Source organism: Pongo pygmaeus, chromosome 21, assembly GCF_028885625.2.
Source record: "Pongo pygmaeus isolate AG05252 chromosome 21, NHGRI_mPonPyg2-v2.0_pri, whole genome shotgun sequence".
Lineage (NCBI taxonomy): Eukaryota > Metazoa > Chordata > Mammalia > Primates > Hominidae > Pongo > Pongo pygmaeus.
The window spans coordinates 20,495,459-20,508,181 of NC_072394.2; the positions used below are offsets into that span (position 1 = coordinate 20,495,459).

General features: G+C 53.5%; 1 protein-coding gene across 3 annotated transcripts in view; it reads right to left on the bottom strand.

Moving 5' to 3' along the window:
* The window catches only part of ACSS1 (acyl-CoA synthetase short chain family member 1), a 54,560-nt gene extending 43,864 nt beyond the window's left edge, over nt 1–10,696 (bottom strand). The window contains exons 1-2 of one of the 3 annotated variants that reach the window (XM_054466949.2): nt 10,060–10,696; nt 358–454 (exon numbers count right to left, since the gene is read on the bottom strand). In XM_054466949.2, the coding sequence (XP_054322924.1) occupies nt 358–454; nt 10,060–10,390 (428 nt within the window). In that variant the 5' untranslated portion in view covers nt 10,391–10,696. The remainder of the gene's footprint in view (nt 1–357; nt 455–10,059) is intronic. The other 2 variants (XM_054466948.2, XM_054466947.2) reach the window with 2 other exon arrangements.
* Between the last annotated feature and the right edge of the window lie 2,027 nt (nt 10,697–12,723).

Here is a 12,723-nt window from a genome sequence, read left to right on the forward strand (position 1 = left end):
CCAGTGCAGACCCCCCAATGCACACCACATCTGAAGCATGCTTGGCACATAGAATCTGCTTAAGGAATCAGAGACTAAAAAGATGAGCTTAAAAACAAAACAACTCTTCTGAAGATGATTTTATTTATTGTCCCATCCTCACAAGGCGCTGAGAGTGTGGCCAGGCAGGCTAGACCGGCTTTTACTGTGTTTCGTTCTGCTTGCATTCACATTTACTTTTCCTGGATAAGAGAGCACTTGCAAAGCCAAAATGCACTCCCTGAGACTCAGACGGCCCCTCCCTGACAGCCAGACTCAGCACACAGGACCGGGCTGGGCACCTCCCTCGCACCTTGAACATTCGAGGGCACACAGTACCTGTAGGTGATCCTCACTTCCGTTCCAGGCTCATCGCGCTCCCAGATCAAAGCAACGCTCTCGGGGGACTTCCGAACATGCTGGTCCAAGCAGTTGACTGTACAAAAAGAGGGTTTGCGGATGTTACACTTGGTGCTTTTGGAGTGAGAATTCGGCCAGGTTGAGGGGTTGGAGCGGGGGTCTAGTTTGCTGTGGCTCTCTCTTCTTCCACTGACAGAGACCCTGTCCTCATCAGTGATGATGTTTCTACCCCCTTGCAAGGAGAAGGATGAACAAACATGATCTCAGAGGTACAAGGTGATGTCCTGCAAATATTCTGAAGTGGTTGCTTCACACCAGTGGACCCAACCCTGGCTGCATATTGGCATCTCCTGGGCCACCCCTAGGGACCCTATCCAATGGGCCCTGGGCCTTCAAAGCCTCAAAGCCCCCATGGTTGGTTCTGATGTGCAGCCAGGGCTGGGCACTGCAGACTGAGCTGTTGGAAAGAACACTCAGTGCAAACAGGTTGTTCCCGTTTCAGGGCTTGGCTCCTGCAGTTCCCATGTGCCCAGTGCTGACCTGCCCCCAAGGTTAAAGGTGCAAGAAGGGATGAGGACCCAACTCCCCCACGTGTTCCACTGGCACCGAGTAAACCAACCTTGTTCCAAGAAGTGGCTCGTGATGGGGAAATGTCCTGGTTTTGCAGAAGGCTCTGCTCCCTCCCTCTCCATTACCCAAGCTCCCACACATGACCCTCCGGCAGAAACAGCTCTGCAGCACACCGTGAGACTGAGGATTAGCAGCACAGGGCTCCTCCGCTGGCAGGCTGGTCACTACTCATTAGATTCCAAAGCTGAGCCCCTTCTGGCAACCCTCAAGCCAGCTCTCCTCACGCACTGGCCCATCGGTGGGTCCCCAGGTATGCAGGGACATGAGCCCCATGAATGGTTTTAGGGGCAGCAGCACCCACCCACCTGGTCTCTCAGGGTCACCCCTGTAGCCCTGTTTGTAAATTACACCTCAAAAAATGTAACAAATGAAGACAGATTCCAGGAAAAAATTACTAATACTAGTAACAGACACAGGAAAGTTCTTTGAACTACTATTAACAGAAAAATAAAAGAGAAAACATGCCCAAAAAATAGAAGAAGATAAAAACAAGAAGACAAACTGAGAAGGGGATCAGTGGCAGACCTGAATTTACACAACATCTCTGTGTGTGTTGGGGGGGTAGGCACGCTAACCTCTGTTCACTGTGGTCATGCCAAGTGCAGCATTAACCCCACAAAGTTTTGCTGGGTGTTGGGGAGTCTCTTAGGAGCAAAGAGAAGGAGCATACAACCCTGAGATGGTTTAACCCAACCAGTCCTGGGTGCCAATCCTGATATCAAGGCCCCACACTGAGCACTGAGGGAAATGCCAGGGCAGATTCGCCGCCCCTGCCATGGGTGCAGGAGACAGATGCAAACGTAAGAAACATGCAAAAGTGACCAAATACACAAGGCTGGTGGCAGCAGGCTCATGACACTTGTCCAAACAGGGCACTGGAGCTGAATTTACCCTGGGAAGGCAAACCCTGGGAAGTCAAGAGCAGCCTGGGGCTGAAACAATAATTACTGCAAGAGCCTCCACGGAGACAGCGCCCGCACCACCAGCTTCTCGCATTATGGATGGGAAAACAGAGGCCCCGAGAAGTTAAGCTGCCTGCCCAAGGTCACACAGCAGCGGAGCTGGATTCAACGCAGGCAGATTGGCTCCACAGTCTGTCCCACCACCCTACCCTCCAAAGTCACCCGATAACAGTCCAGTTCTTCACCAGGCGGTGAAGAACTGCTCTGTGCAACAAGTGAGAGGGAAGCGAGCTTTGCCAGTAGTGGGGGAATTGGAGAGGAGGGATGAATCAGGCTTGGTCTTACAGATGGCTGACAGAACCGTTGAGAAGAATAGTGAGGCCAATTCAGGCAGGCGACAGGATCATGTAAACCCTGAAGGAGATGGAAAATCAACACAACTTCCAGGGAGAAAATTAATACATGGGTACAGCAGATATTAGCCAACGTGGTCCCCAGGCTGAGTCCAGCATACAGTTGTGCTAACCATCCTGACCAGGGTGTGTGGGCATGCATGTGCGAATCCAGTCCAATATTTAAAAATCAAGAGCTTTCACATGAAAGCCATGGACTTCTGGCTTCTGAACAATTCCAGGAGACCATCCTTCCACAGAGGGTCCTACACCCAGCTGCCTGACTGTCACCTCCAGTGACTCTGGGCAGCTGTGACAAGCCTGGGAATGTCCAGCTGAGGATCGACACTGTCTGTACCCACCATCCCCCGCTGGGAGCTGGTCACAAATGCAAACCTTCAGCCCCACCCAGACCTGCTGAGTCCCAACCAGCCTCATAAGAAGCCCCAGGAGATGTGAACCCACTCTCACATCTGAAAAGCTCTGCCTGACATACTTGCTGCACTCCAAATTTGACCCTGGAACCCCCCGGAAGAGTGGCCTGCCCAGGTGCAGATGAGCAAATGCCTCTGCATGGCCTGGTGACCTGCCCAAGGTCCCAGCCAGGACAAAGCAGGAAGGGCTCAAACCACGCTGGACACTTCGTCTTGGCATTCATCTCATCGCCTCACCTGCTCCCACAGCAGTCAGGGCACCAGGACACTCTTCTCAGAGAGAGTGACTGCCCGACTTCAAACAGGCCCTCACAGCCTCCCAGCCCAGCAGGACATCCTGCACCATTTTATACCAAGCAGGAAGGCAGAGGTGAGGAAGGTGGAGAGGGGCAGGCCAGCCCCAGGATGGACAGCACCCAGGTGCGGCTGGGTGGCCCGTGAGATAAGCCCTGTGTCCCTGTCTTTCCAGGGCTGACAGGTGACCTGAGTCCAGCAGATCAGAACGGAGTCCCAAACACAGTGTCCCCCAGGTGCCTCACCACATGCAGAAGGTGCTCAAAAAGTGGCCACCAAGGCCCCAGTGACCTGCCTCTCCCTGCTGGCCGGGCCACATCTGGTGAGCTCCCCTGCCCTGGGGACTTTGCTGTGGCTTCTCCCTGCCTGGGGCGCTGTGCCCTCCTCACACCCACACTGCAGGTCTCAGCCCAAGGTGCTCACTCTCCCGAGCACCTCGCTGTCCCGGACCCTGCGCATCCCCCAACTCTTCCAGATGCTCACTGCCTGCTGCGCTCCCTAGGGCGAGGGCTGAGTGTCCTGCTCAGGTCTAGGTTCAGGTAGCCTGGTCCAGAACACAGAGCTGAGGAACAGACCACTTGCGTCCTCAAGCCAAAGGGTCATATTGGGGTGTAACTGGCACCAGGTGGTCCCCTCATGCCCAAGGGAGGGAGCAGACCTCTTCTTGTCTTTGTGGTTTCATCCCTCAAGTAGAAGACGTTCTCTTTTTTGGCCCAAATCAGTGCTTCTCAACCTTGAGTAGCATCAGAAGTCCCCAGAGGGCGTGTTAGCTGCAGCCGGTGTGCCCCGCCCCCACTCTGGGCATCTGCATTTCTAACAATATCCTAGTGATGCAGCCACTGCTGGTCCTGGGACCCGACTCTGACAATGTGTGCACATGGAGCTACATGCACATCCACTTTCTACGCAGATGCCAGATTTCCCATGGTTTTCTTTTTCCTTTGGGACAGGGTTGATTACACATACTTGCCAGCCTCATGAGCCAGTAGCTGGCAGCCTGGAGTCACCACTAAAAACTCAGGGTCTAAAGTCCAGCCCCTGTCCAGCCACTCACTAACCACAGACAATGCACATATCATTTAATCCAAACCCATTTCCTAATCCTTGGAGTGGGTATAATGATCCTTGGTCTGGGTGGGACTGGAAGGATTAGGTGCCATTAGGTTGCTTCTGGCTGTGGGTCAGATGGAGTCAAGGTGTCCCCCAAGAAGGCAAACAGAACAACCCTCCCCCCGTCTTTGTTCTGGCCACCACAGCTGGTGCTCAGACCACACAAGCACCTGGAGAAAGCTCCATGTGGGGTTTGGGGGGGACAGTGGCCCTAACACCCATGTGACATGGCTCTTCGCACATAGTTATGGTTCCTGCTAGTGCTTCGATTTCAGGATGAAAAGGTGGAAGGGAGGGGGAGGAAGGAGGTAAGAAGGTGAGGAAGGACGGAAAGGAGGAAGGAAGGCGGGAAGAGAGGGAGGAGGAAAAGAAAGTTTAAAAAAAAATCTGCCCAAAGAACTGGGCAGTGAGACAAGAAAATTCCATTTCTCAGCATTTCCAAGAAGAGTTGGGCAAGGACCTATGGCAATTTAAGGTGTAGCTGAAACTCCACCTCCTACTTCCGGCCTTTCCCAAGTTTCCCAGCACATGATGGATGACCTGTCCTTCCCCTCTCAGAGGCCCACACCATTTCACACTTCCCCATGCTGCCCAGTGGTCCCCATTACAGGGCACAATGCCATTCCTCAAGGGCAGGGACCGCGTCCCTAAGATTCCTTTATCATGGAGACCGGCGTTGGGAATTACATCACAATTCCCCTCCCACCCCAGTGTGGACTTACTCATTTACTGACTTACGGTTCATCTCCTCATTAGAATGTGGGCTCTGTGGTATTGAGCATTTTCTGGATTATTCATTGCTATACATGAATTGGAGCCTTTATTTCCAAATCTGTGCAATGGGACCACCAACCACTTCATGTTGGTGCCATGAGGATGCGACAAGCCATGCGGAGCAGAGGGCCGGCCGGCCAGCCAGGGCACTCCATCTCGCTCACAGATGCCCAGGGCCCCACCCAGGGCCTAACACAGCTGGATGCAGTCAGCCAATGCCCGTGGCTGGGGCAGGGGTTTTGTATTTTGTTTTAAAAAGGCATTATAAGAGTATTGGGATTTCCATTACAATCCTGACACACATGTAGGAATTTTCAAGTACTCTTGTTGGTTATTCAAATACATCCCTCACACTCACACACCCTAACTGAAAGTGGAACCCAGCATACAGAAATTCAATTTGAATAGGGAGTTACTATTCACAATGGGCTTTTTTTTTTTTTTTTTTTTTTTTTTGAGACAGGGTCTCACTCCATTGCCCAGGCTGGAGTGCAGTGGCGTGATCTCAGCTCATTGCAACCTCCACTTCCTGGGCTCAAGGGATCCTCCCACCTCAGCCTTCCAAGTAACTGGGACTACAGGTGTGCACCACCATGCTTGGCTAATTTTTTTTTTTTTTTTTTTGAGATGGGGGTCTCACTACGTTGCCAGGCTGGTCTCAAACTCCTGGGCTCAAGCAATCTGCCCACATCAGCCTCCCAAAGTACTGGGATTCCAGGCATGAGCCACGGCGCCTGGCCCACAATGGACTTTCTTTTAATAGCAATCTTCCCTGGCAAGCTTTGAGATATTACGTCAGTCACAAAAATTGTTTTGGACAATTTTCCCAAAACATCTGTTATTTAAAGTAAGTCGTGCCCCTGACAGCTGGGGAGGACTTGGATTCCTCAGGAGGATCCTCCTCCTAAGATTAGGGGATCCTTTTTCATGTAGAGTTCCCTGAAAAACCTTATAAAAGTTACTTTAATCACTGGAATCACTAGGAGGAAAATGAAGCACAGGCGCACAGCGTCTTGCCACTGTCAGTGTCCTGCCTTCTGAACGATTGGAGGCATGCCACAGAGAGGAAACTACAGCAAACACAGAGGAACTACAGCAAAAGGGCCTCTATTCCTGCAATTAATCTCCAAAAAGCATCCAAGAAATTTCCCAGTGCTCAATGCTTGGTTACAAAGAGGATTTTTACACTCTTACTTAAGAGTACACACACTGAAAAACATCTCTTAAAATTGGGGGTTTTAAAAATAGAGCTTAGCTGTGTGTTTTGAAAGCAACACGTCATTACCCTCTGGTTCTGCATTTACAACTTCCTGACATCTTGAGTTGGCATGCCACAGGGCAAAAACAGCTGCAGAGCCCTACAAAGGACAGAGCCAAATTTCACAGATGGGAAATAATGCCTTTTAGAACCTGGCTCTCCAAAGAACCTTCTGCAAGGCAGTTTTACACAATAGAAGCAAGTCACAGAAGGGCACAGACACTCTATCTACCCTGCCTGGTGAGTCTCAGACACCATAACCTCGCCTGGCTATTGGAGTTGTGGGATGGGCAGGATACTATGGTGCTTTGAAAGCCACCTCAGCCACCTGTATGCTCTCCGAAGCCTATTCCCCACCTATCCCAGGCCGATCAGATGCAAGCCCATGTGGTCCAGTTCAGATGAAGCTCAGCTCTCTCAGCAGCACTGCTGAAGGCCAAGCACAAGGTCACAGCCTCCCCACATGCTTCATTAATAAATAACAAATGGCCAGTGATTGGGGATGTATAATGTATTAAGAAAGTGCTGAGTGCCTTACAAGCGTTTCCTCATTTCATTCTAACAGCCCTGGGATGGGTGTGCTGATAGATACTCCTGTGGATAACAAAACAGGTGCAGACAGTCAGGTCCCCTTCCCCAGGTCAGAAGATGCCTAAGAACATCTGTGCTGGTCTCTTGGACCTCTGGTTGCAGGACATCGCCTGGGCCCAGCCACCATGCTGTGACAAGCCCCAGGAGGTGCTCTGGGCCACAATTCTGGCTGAAGCCAGCCTGCAAGTTGTCCCAAACCAGGCCCCAGACTTGGGAGTAAGAAACAGGCAGATGACTCCAACCTCAGACACTGAGGAGCAGAAGCAAGTGTTAAATAAAATGTATAGGAGGCCACTGGTCTGGACTGAGCTGCATGAGGCCCAATAGATCACACAAAAATGGAGTCACTCTTGCTAAAGTGCTGTGTCACCAAGTGGAAACTAAGTTGTTTATCCAGCCTTCTAAGAAACAAGGAGAGTGAAAGATAGCTAAATCTCCAAACAAGCTGGCGTGATAAGGGAGCTCCTTCCACTTTCACCTTTACAACAAAAGTAGCTTTGAAATAACCAGTCCACTTTTTATTCTCCATGTCTGCATTCTTCAGCCCCTTCTGTCTATAAAACCATCCTTCTCTGTTCAGCTCATCAAACATTCATTCTGTTTTATGGAATGGTGTGTTTCCCAATTCTATAATCACGAATAAAGTGAATTAAGATCTTTAAACTAAATTTGTCATAATTTTGCCCTTTGACATGAGTCATCCCCATCGGGCCCTGTCCAAAGTCCTGACCCACAGACTCTGCGAGGAATATAAAATTGTTGTTATCTTGTGCCACTAAGCTTAGGGGTGGTTTGATGTACATCAGTAGTAACCAGGACAGAATTCAGTTACATACTGCCCTTGTTTTACAGATGAGGAAACATGCAAAGTACAGTACAGGGAAAGCAAGAAATCAACCCGAGTCATGATTCTAAAGACACCTGGAGCCACGAAACTGTGTTGCACCATCCACAGCCCATTGTTTGCTTGCTGTTTGTTTAATAGGGCAAGGGCCAGGACACTAATCCCAATTCTGTTTTAGAAGTGCCTTCATCTGCCCTGGTTTGAGGCGTACAGACCAGTGGTTCTCAAGCCTGAGTGTCCTCTGGAGCACCTGAAGGGCTCGTTAGAAACACGGGTGTCAGGTCCCACCCCAAGGTTTCTGATTCCAGATGTCGAGGATGGGCTCCAGAATTTGTGTTTCTCAAAAGTTCTCAGGTAATGCTGATGCTGCAGGTCTGAGGACCATGTGCTGAGAACGACTGGTATTCTTGAGGGGGTGAGGTGAAGCTTTCTTCAAGAGTGATATTCCTTTGGAACAAACCATCTGACTTTATCACACACAGCTGACAGATCAGGCCAAAGTGTTCTCACCCATCCCACGACTTTCTAGAGGCTCCCAGAAGAGTCATGGCCTGGCCTGGCCCTTTTACGTACTGTCCCCTCTATGGTTTGCAGACACCGGCAAAGGAAAGAGATATTGCTGACCCATGAACAGGAGGGCATGCACATCCCGGGGGAGAAAGCTGCTGAAAAGCTGTTTTTCAAGTTAGTTTTCTGAAGCTCAATTTCTGGCTAAGGTAGCCATAAAGGCCATATTATCAGGAGAAATAAGTAAAGGAAAAGGAGACAAAAGAATGCTTGCTGACCACACCCTGATTCTGACCGAGCGAGGTTCAGAAGGTCCTTGCTGTTGGCCCCAGGAGTTCCGCCCCACTGTCTTATCTGAGTGGGGCTGCAACTGTGCACAGGCCAACTGTGAATGTTCCCCATGACCTTGGCCTCACAAGTCCAGAGCAGGTCACTTTCCACCTCTGTCCTTGGGCAAGCTGCTCTAGTCTCCTTCAAGGGCACATTGCCCCAACTCTGCAAACCAAAAGGTTTGGTTTTTCTCCCACTAGTTCAAGGGCACTTGCTGCTGACTCAATGTTAAAGAAAACACTTATCTAGTAAATGACTCATTTTAATTAAACCAGCAAAGTAATATACAATATCGGGGAGGGGGGTAGGTTCAAAGTTCCTTTCAATTTCTTTGAAAAATAACTGCAAGACACTACCTATAATTGTATGACTATTTCTGAAGTTAAACTAAAATCGCTACTGCTTATGGGTCACCAGTAAGCGCTGGGTCTGCTGCACACCTTGCAGCACTCAGCCTAACCTCTGAGCATGACTGCCCCCATCCTCACAACGAGGAGACTGAGGGCTGGGGGGGCAGAACAACAGGGACAACTGAGGGAGGAGTTGGAGAAAATGGGGCCCTGGTGACCCTGCCATAAAGACGCGCAGGTCCTTTCTTAAACACTCCCAAATCCAGCAAGCTGGTTATGGCCACCCTTCTGGCCTGCATCCCTCTAATCAACACCGTGTCTGCCAGCCCCTCCCCGCAGGCCCCACACCCAGGCCCACCCTGCATCCGGGGCCCACCTCGCACTTGGCACCCACCCTGCGTGGCCAGCCCTGCCTGCAGTTCAGGGCCTCCCCCTCGCTGCCCAGTCAGCGCCTTAGGTGGGGGCAAGGGTGCTGTGTACGACCCCCAGCCCCAAATCTTAGCAGAGCAGCAGGGGCCTCTGCTCAGCAAGTTCCAAACAACTGACCACCGGCCACTGCTGGGGCCAGTTTCCTGGGACCTCAGACCCCGCGGGTCCAAAGCAGGCCCCAGGTCGCTGGGGTGCAGTTCTCTGAGGCCGATAACGAGAACGGGGAGGCCGCCGTTACTTCCTTCCCGCCCACAGGCCCCAGGCCCGCAGCGAAGAAATAACTGGTTCCAGCTGCCACGCCGGGTTTCCTCCTCCCCAGGTCGCCCGCCACAGCTCTGTTTGTTTACGTGGGCAGGGCTTGTCCCCAGGCTGATCCCTGGGCACCGCAGCCCGCAGTGACAACCGCCACCACTTTGTTTTTCCCTCCACCCCGGTATGGGAATGGGAAAGTCCCGACTCCGGGGCGCTCTGGTGTAGCCCTCGGCTACCCGCCGGCTCTTGCTCCGCGGAGCTATGCACCCGGTAACGCAACTCTGGAGTCCGCAGAGCGAGGAGCCGCGCCGAGCAAGGCCAGCAGCGGGGCGTCCCAAACGGCCGCCGGGTCCCCGCGGGCGCCGACCCGAGCTGGGCACGTGGATCTGGGGCCCGATGGGATGAGGGACGGAGTGACGTGGAGCCACTGCTTAGAGCGGGCGGAGCGGACGGAATACCGGAGGAGGAGCCCCTGCAGGGCTGCGATCCGCGCTGCCCGGGGACGGCTGCCGCTGGCGAGAGGCTCCGAGTCCCCTCGGGACCCAAGAGTTGGGGGCGTTCTGGGTCTCCCGAAACCCACTCACCAGAGACATTTAACTGGCCTCCCAGGAACCAGCCGATCTTGCCAGTGCTGAAGTCGCAGTCCCAGACGGTGTGGTAGGGGGTGTCCCACATGAGAGTGTCCCGCGCCAGAGGCCCCCAGAAGGCGGCCGGCTCCCGGGCTGCCTGTGCACTCAGCGCGGGGTACGAGCCGGGCTGTGCTGCCGCTGCAACTGCGGGGGCGCTGCCCGAGGGTCCCGAGGCCGCCCTGCGCGGCGCGCTCACCCCGCACGGCGGCCGCGCGGGCTGCCCCGAAAGCCCTCGCAGGCTGCCCAGCAGCCTCCCGACGCCGCGGCCCAGGGTGCGCGCCGCCATCTAGCCAGACTACCTGAGTTCTCTGTGCTCCCAGAGTGGGTGTCTCACTCCCGGGGCCCCCCTTGGAGTCTCCGCGGGCCCCGCCCCTGCTCCGCCCTTCGGCCACCATCCATTCCTCCAGGGCCCCTTCCCGGAGCCCGCCCGGGTCCCACCCCTTTTTCTGCTGCCCGGGAGAGGCGGGTCCGCTTAGGAAGAGGGGAGCAGCGTGGGGAAGGGGTGCAGGGGAGCGCGGGGCGGAGCAGGTTCCAGGCCCTGGCCCAGGCGCTGCGCTCCGGCGGGTCTGCAGTCCCACCCGGACGTTCCTCGCGTCGGCCTGTTTTGGTTTCAGTTTGCACGCTCTCCTGCAAGCCCCGACAGCTTCTTCGAGCTGCCAGAGGCACGTGCGGCCCAGGACGCAAGCTCAGGGCCTGGGGCGAGGGGACCCTCTGGGATGGGGAGGAGCCGGGAGGAAGCCGGCAACAACGTTAAGGGGGCTGGTGCACCCAAGCGCACTGGTGGGTCCCAAGACAATAGGTCGGTCAGTTCCGCATCTCAGAGGCTGAAGCCAAGGTTTTCATGCCTTTGTGCACCCCTGAGAGTGAACCCCTCCCCTGGCGTCTCAGCGGCACGCGAAAGGGGCTGGCGGGGAGCCTAGAAGCCAGGAGGCTGCGCAAGCCTGAGTCAGTGGTCTGGGGTCCCATGCTCCAGCCCCCCAGCTGCCGGCCTCCGTCCTGGCGGGGGTCACGTCCTGCTGGGGGTCGGTGGTGGGTGATATGGGGCGGTGAGGACTTTCTCCAGTTGCTGCAGCATCTGTAGCCTGAGTTCAAACTCTGTGACCTTGAGCAAGTTCCTTAACTTCTCTGTGCTTCGTTTTCCTTTAGGGGAAGACGGAAGTAATGTCTCCCTGGGGGGCGGGGACGGCGGGGGTGGGGAGCTGCAGTAAGGAATACATTAGATAATGTCTGTCAAGCGTCTACTCTTGCGTGGCCCCATAGTAAGCTCAGTAGTGGGGATGATGTTTTTGCAGCTGTGGAGCCAGGAAGGACAGAAGGAAACGTATAAAACTGGTCTCCACCGAGTTCTTAAATATTTTGACACCCAAGAAGTAAATTCATAACAAAGGGGTAAACACAGGGAAGAGAGGTTTTGGAAAACTGGTTTCTTGAGTTCTTTGTAATGAGAAAGTTTCTTTCCCTTGAGCTGTAGGGCTTACAGAGGGGAGGAGCCTGCCATTGGCGGAGCCTCCTCGTGGGCCAGCCACCAGCCCCTGCTGGGGAATGCTGCTGTCTGCCAGAGAAGACAGGAGTGTACCTAGGGCTGGAGAATCAGTGACATCTACTAGCATAACACATGCCCTGCACAGTGCTAGCGCTTGACCTGCATTTTCTCCTTTGTTTATTTATTTATGATACTTTTTTAGAGATAGGGCCTGTAGCCCAGGCTGGAGTGCAGTGGTTCCCATCACAGCTCGCTACATCCTGGAACTCATGAGCTCAAGCGACCCTCTTAACTCAGACTCCTGAGTATCTGGAACTACAGGCGTCTGCCACGGCACCCGACTAGTCTGCTTAATTTAAAACTTATCTAGTGCTGTCCACCCCCACCAACTGTCAAACTCCAGGTGGAAAAAATGAGGAAACTGAGCCCAAACAAATAAAAGGACTTACTAAAGAGCATGCGGCTGGCTAAGGGAAGAGCAAGACTAACACCCAGTGCCCCCAGTGCGGAGCTCGTTGGCCTAAGTTCCCATTTGAATAGAATATTAAAGACACCCAGTACAGGGCACTGAGAGGCAGAGGTCAGTGGGTAGTAAAATTGTAAACTGAGAAAGCTCCTAACTGTGGCAGGGGGTCCCAAAGACGGCCACCAACTCTTCCTTCCCACGCCTGCACGTGATGGTGTGCTGCTCTGTCCAGAGGAGGACCCTGGCTGGCTGTATTGCTTTGGCCAGTACAGCCTGGTGGGAGGGATGTTCTGACAGTTCCATGTGGAGGCCCTGAGAGACCCCACAGCCCCAGCTTGTCCTCCCATGGAACCCAGCTGCTAGCTGTGAGGAAGCGGGGCTGGCTTTCCAGAGGAAGGGACCCAGGGAGAGGATGAAGCTGCCCCATCCACAGCCAGGACCAACTCCCAGACAAGAATGAGGCCAATGGGGAGGCTCCTGCCCCAGCCAAGGCAGCCTCATGAGTCACCCCAGGTAACACCTGCGATGCAAAGGAACCTCCCAGTCCACTTACAGAATTGTAGAAGGAATAAATTTTTGTTTTAAGCCACTAAATTTTGGGATGGTTTGTAACTCAGCAGTGGTAACTGATACAACAACTGAGGCTGGAAAATGCATGGTTCTTTCACCC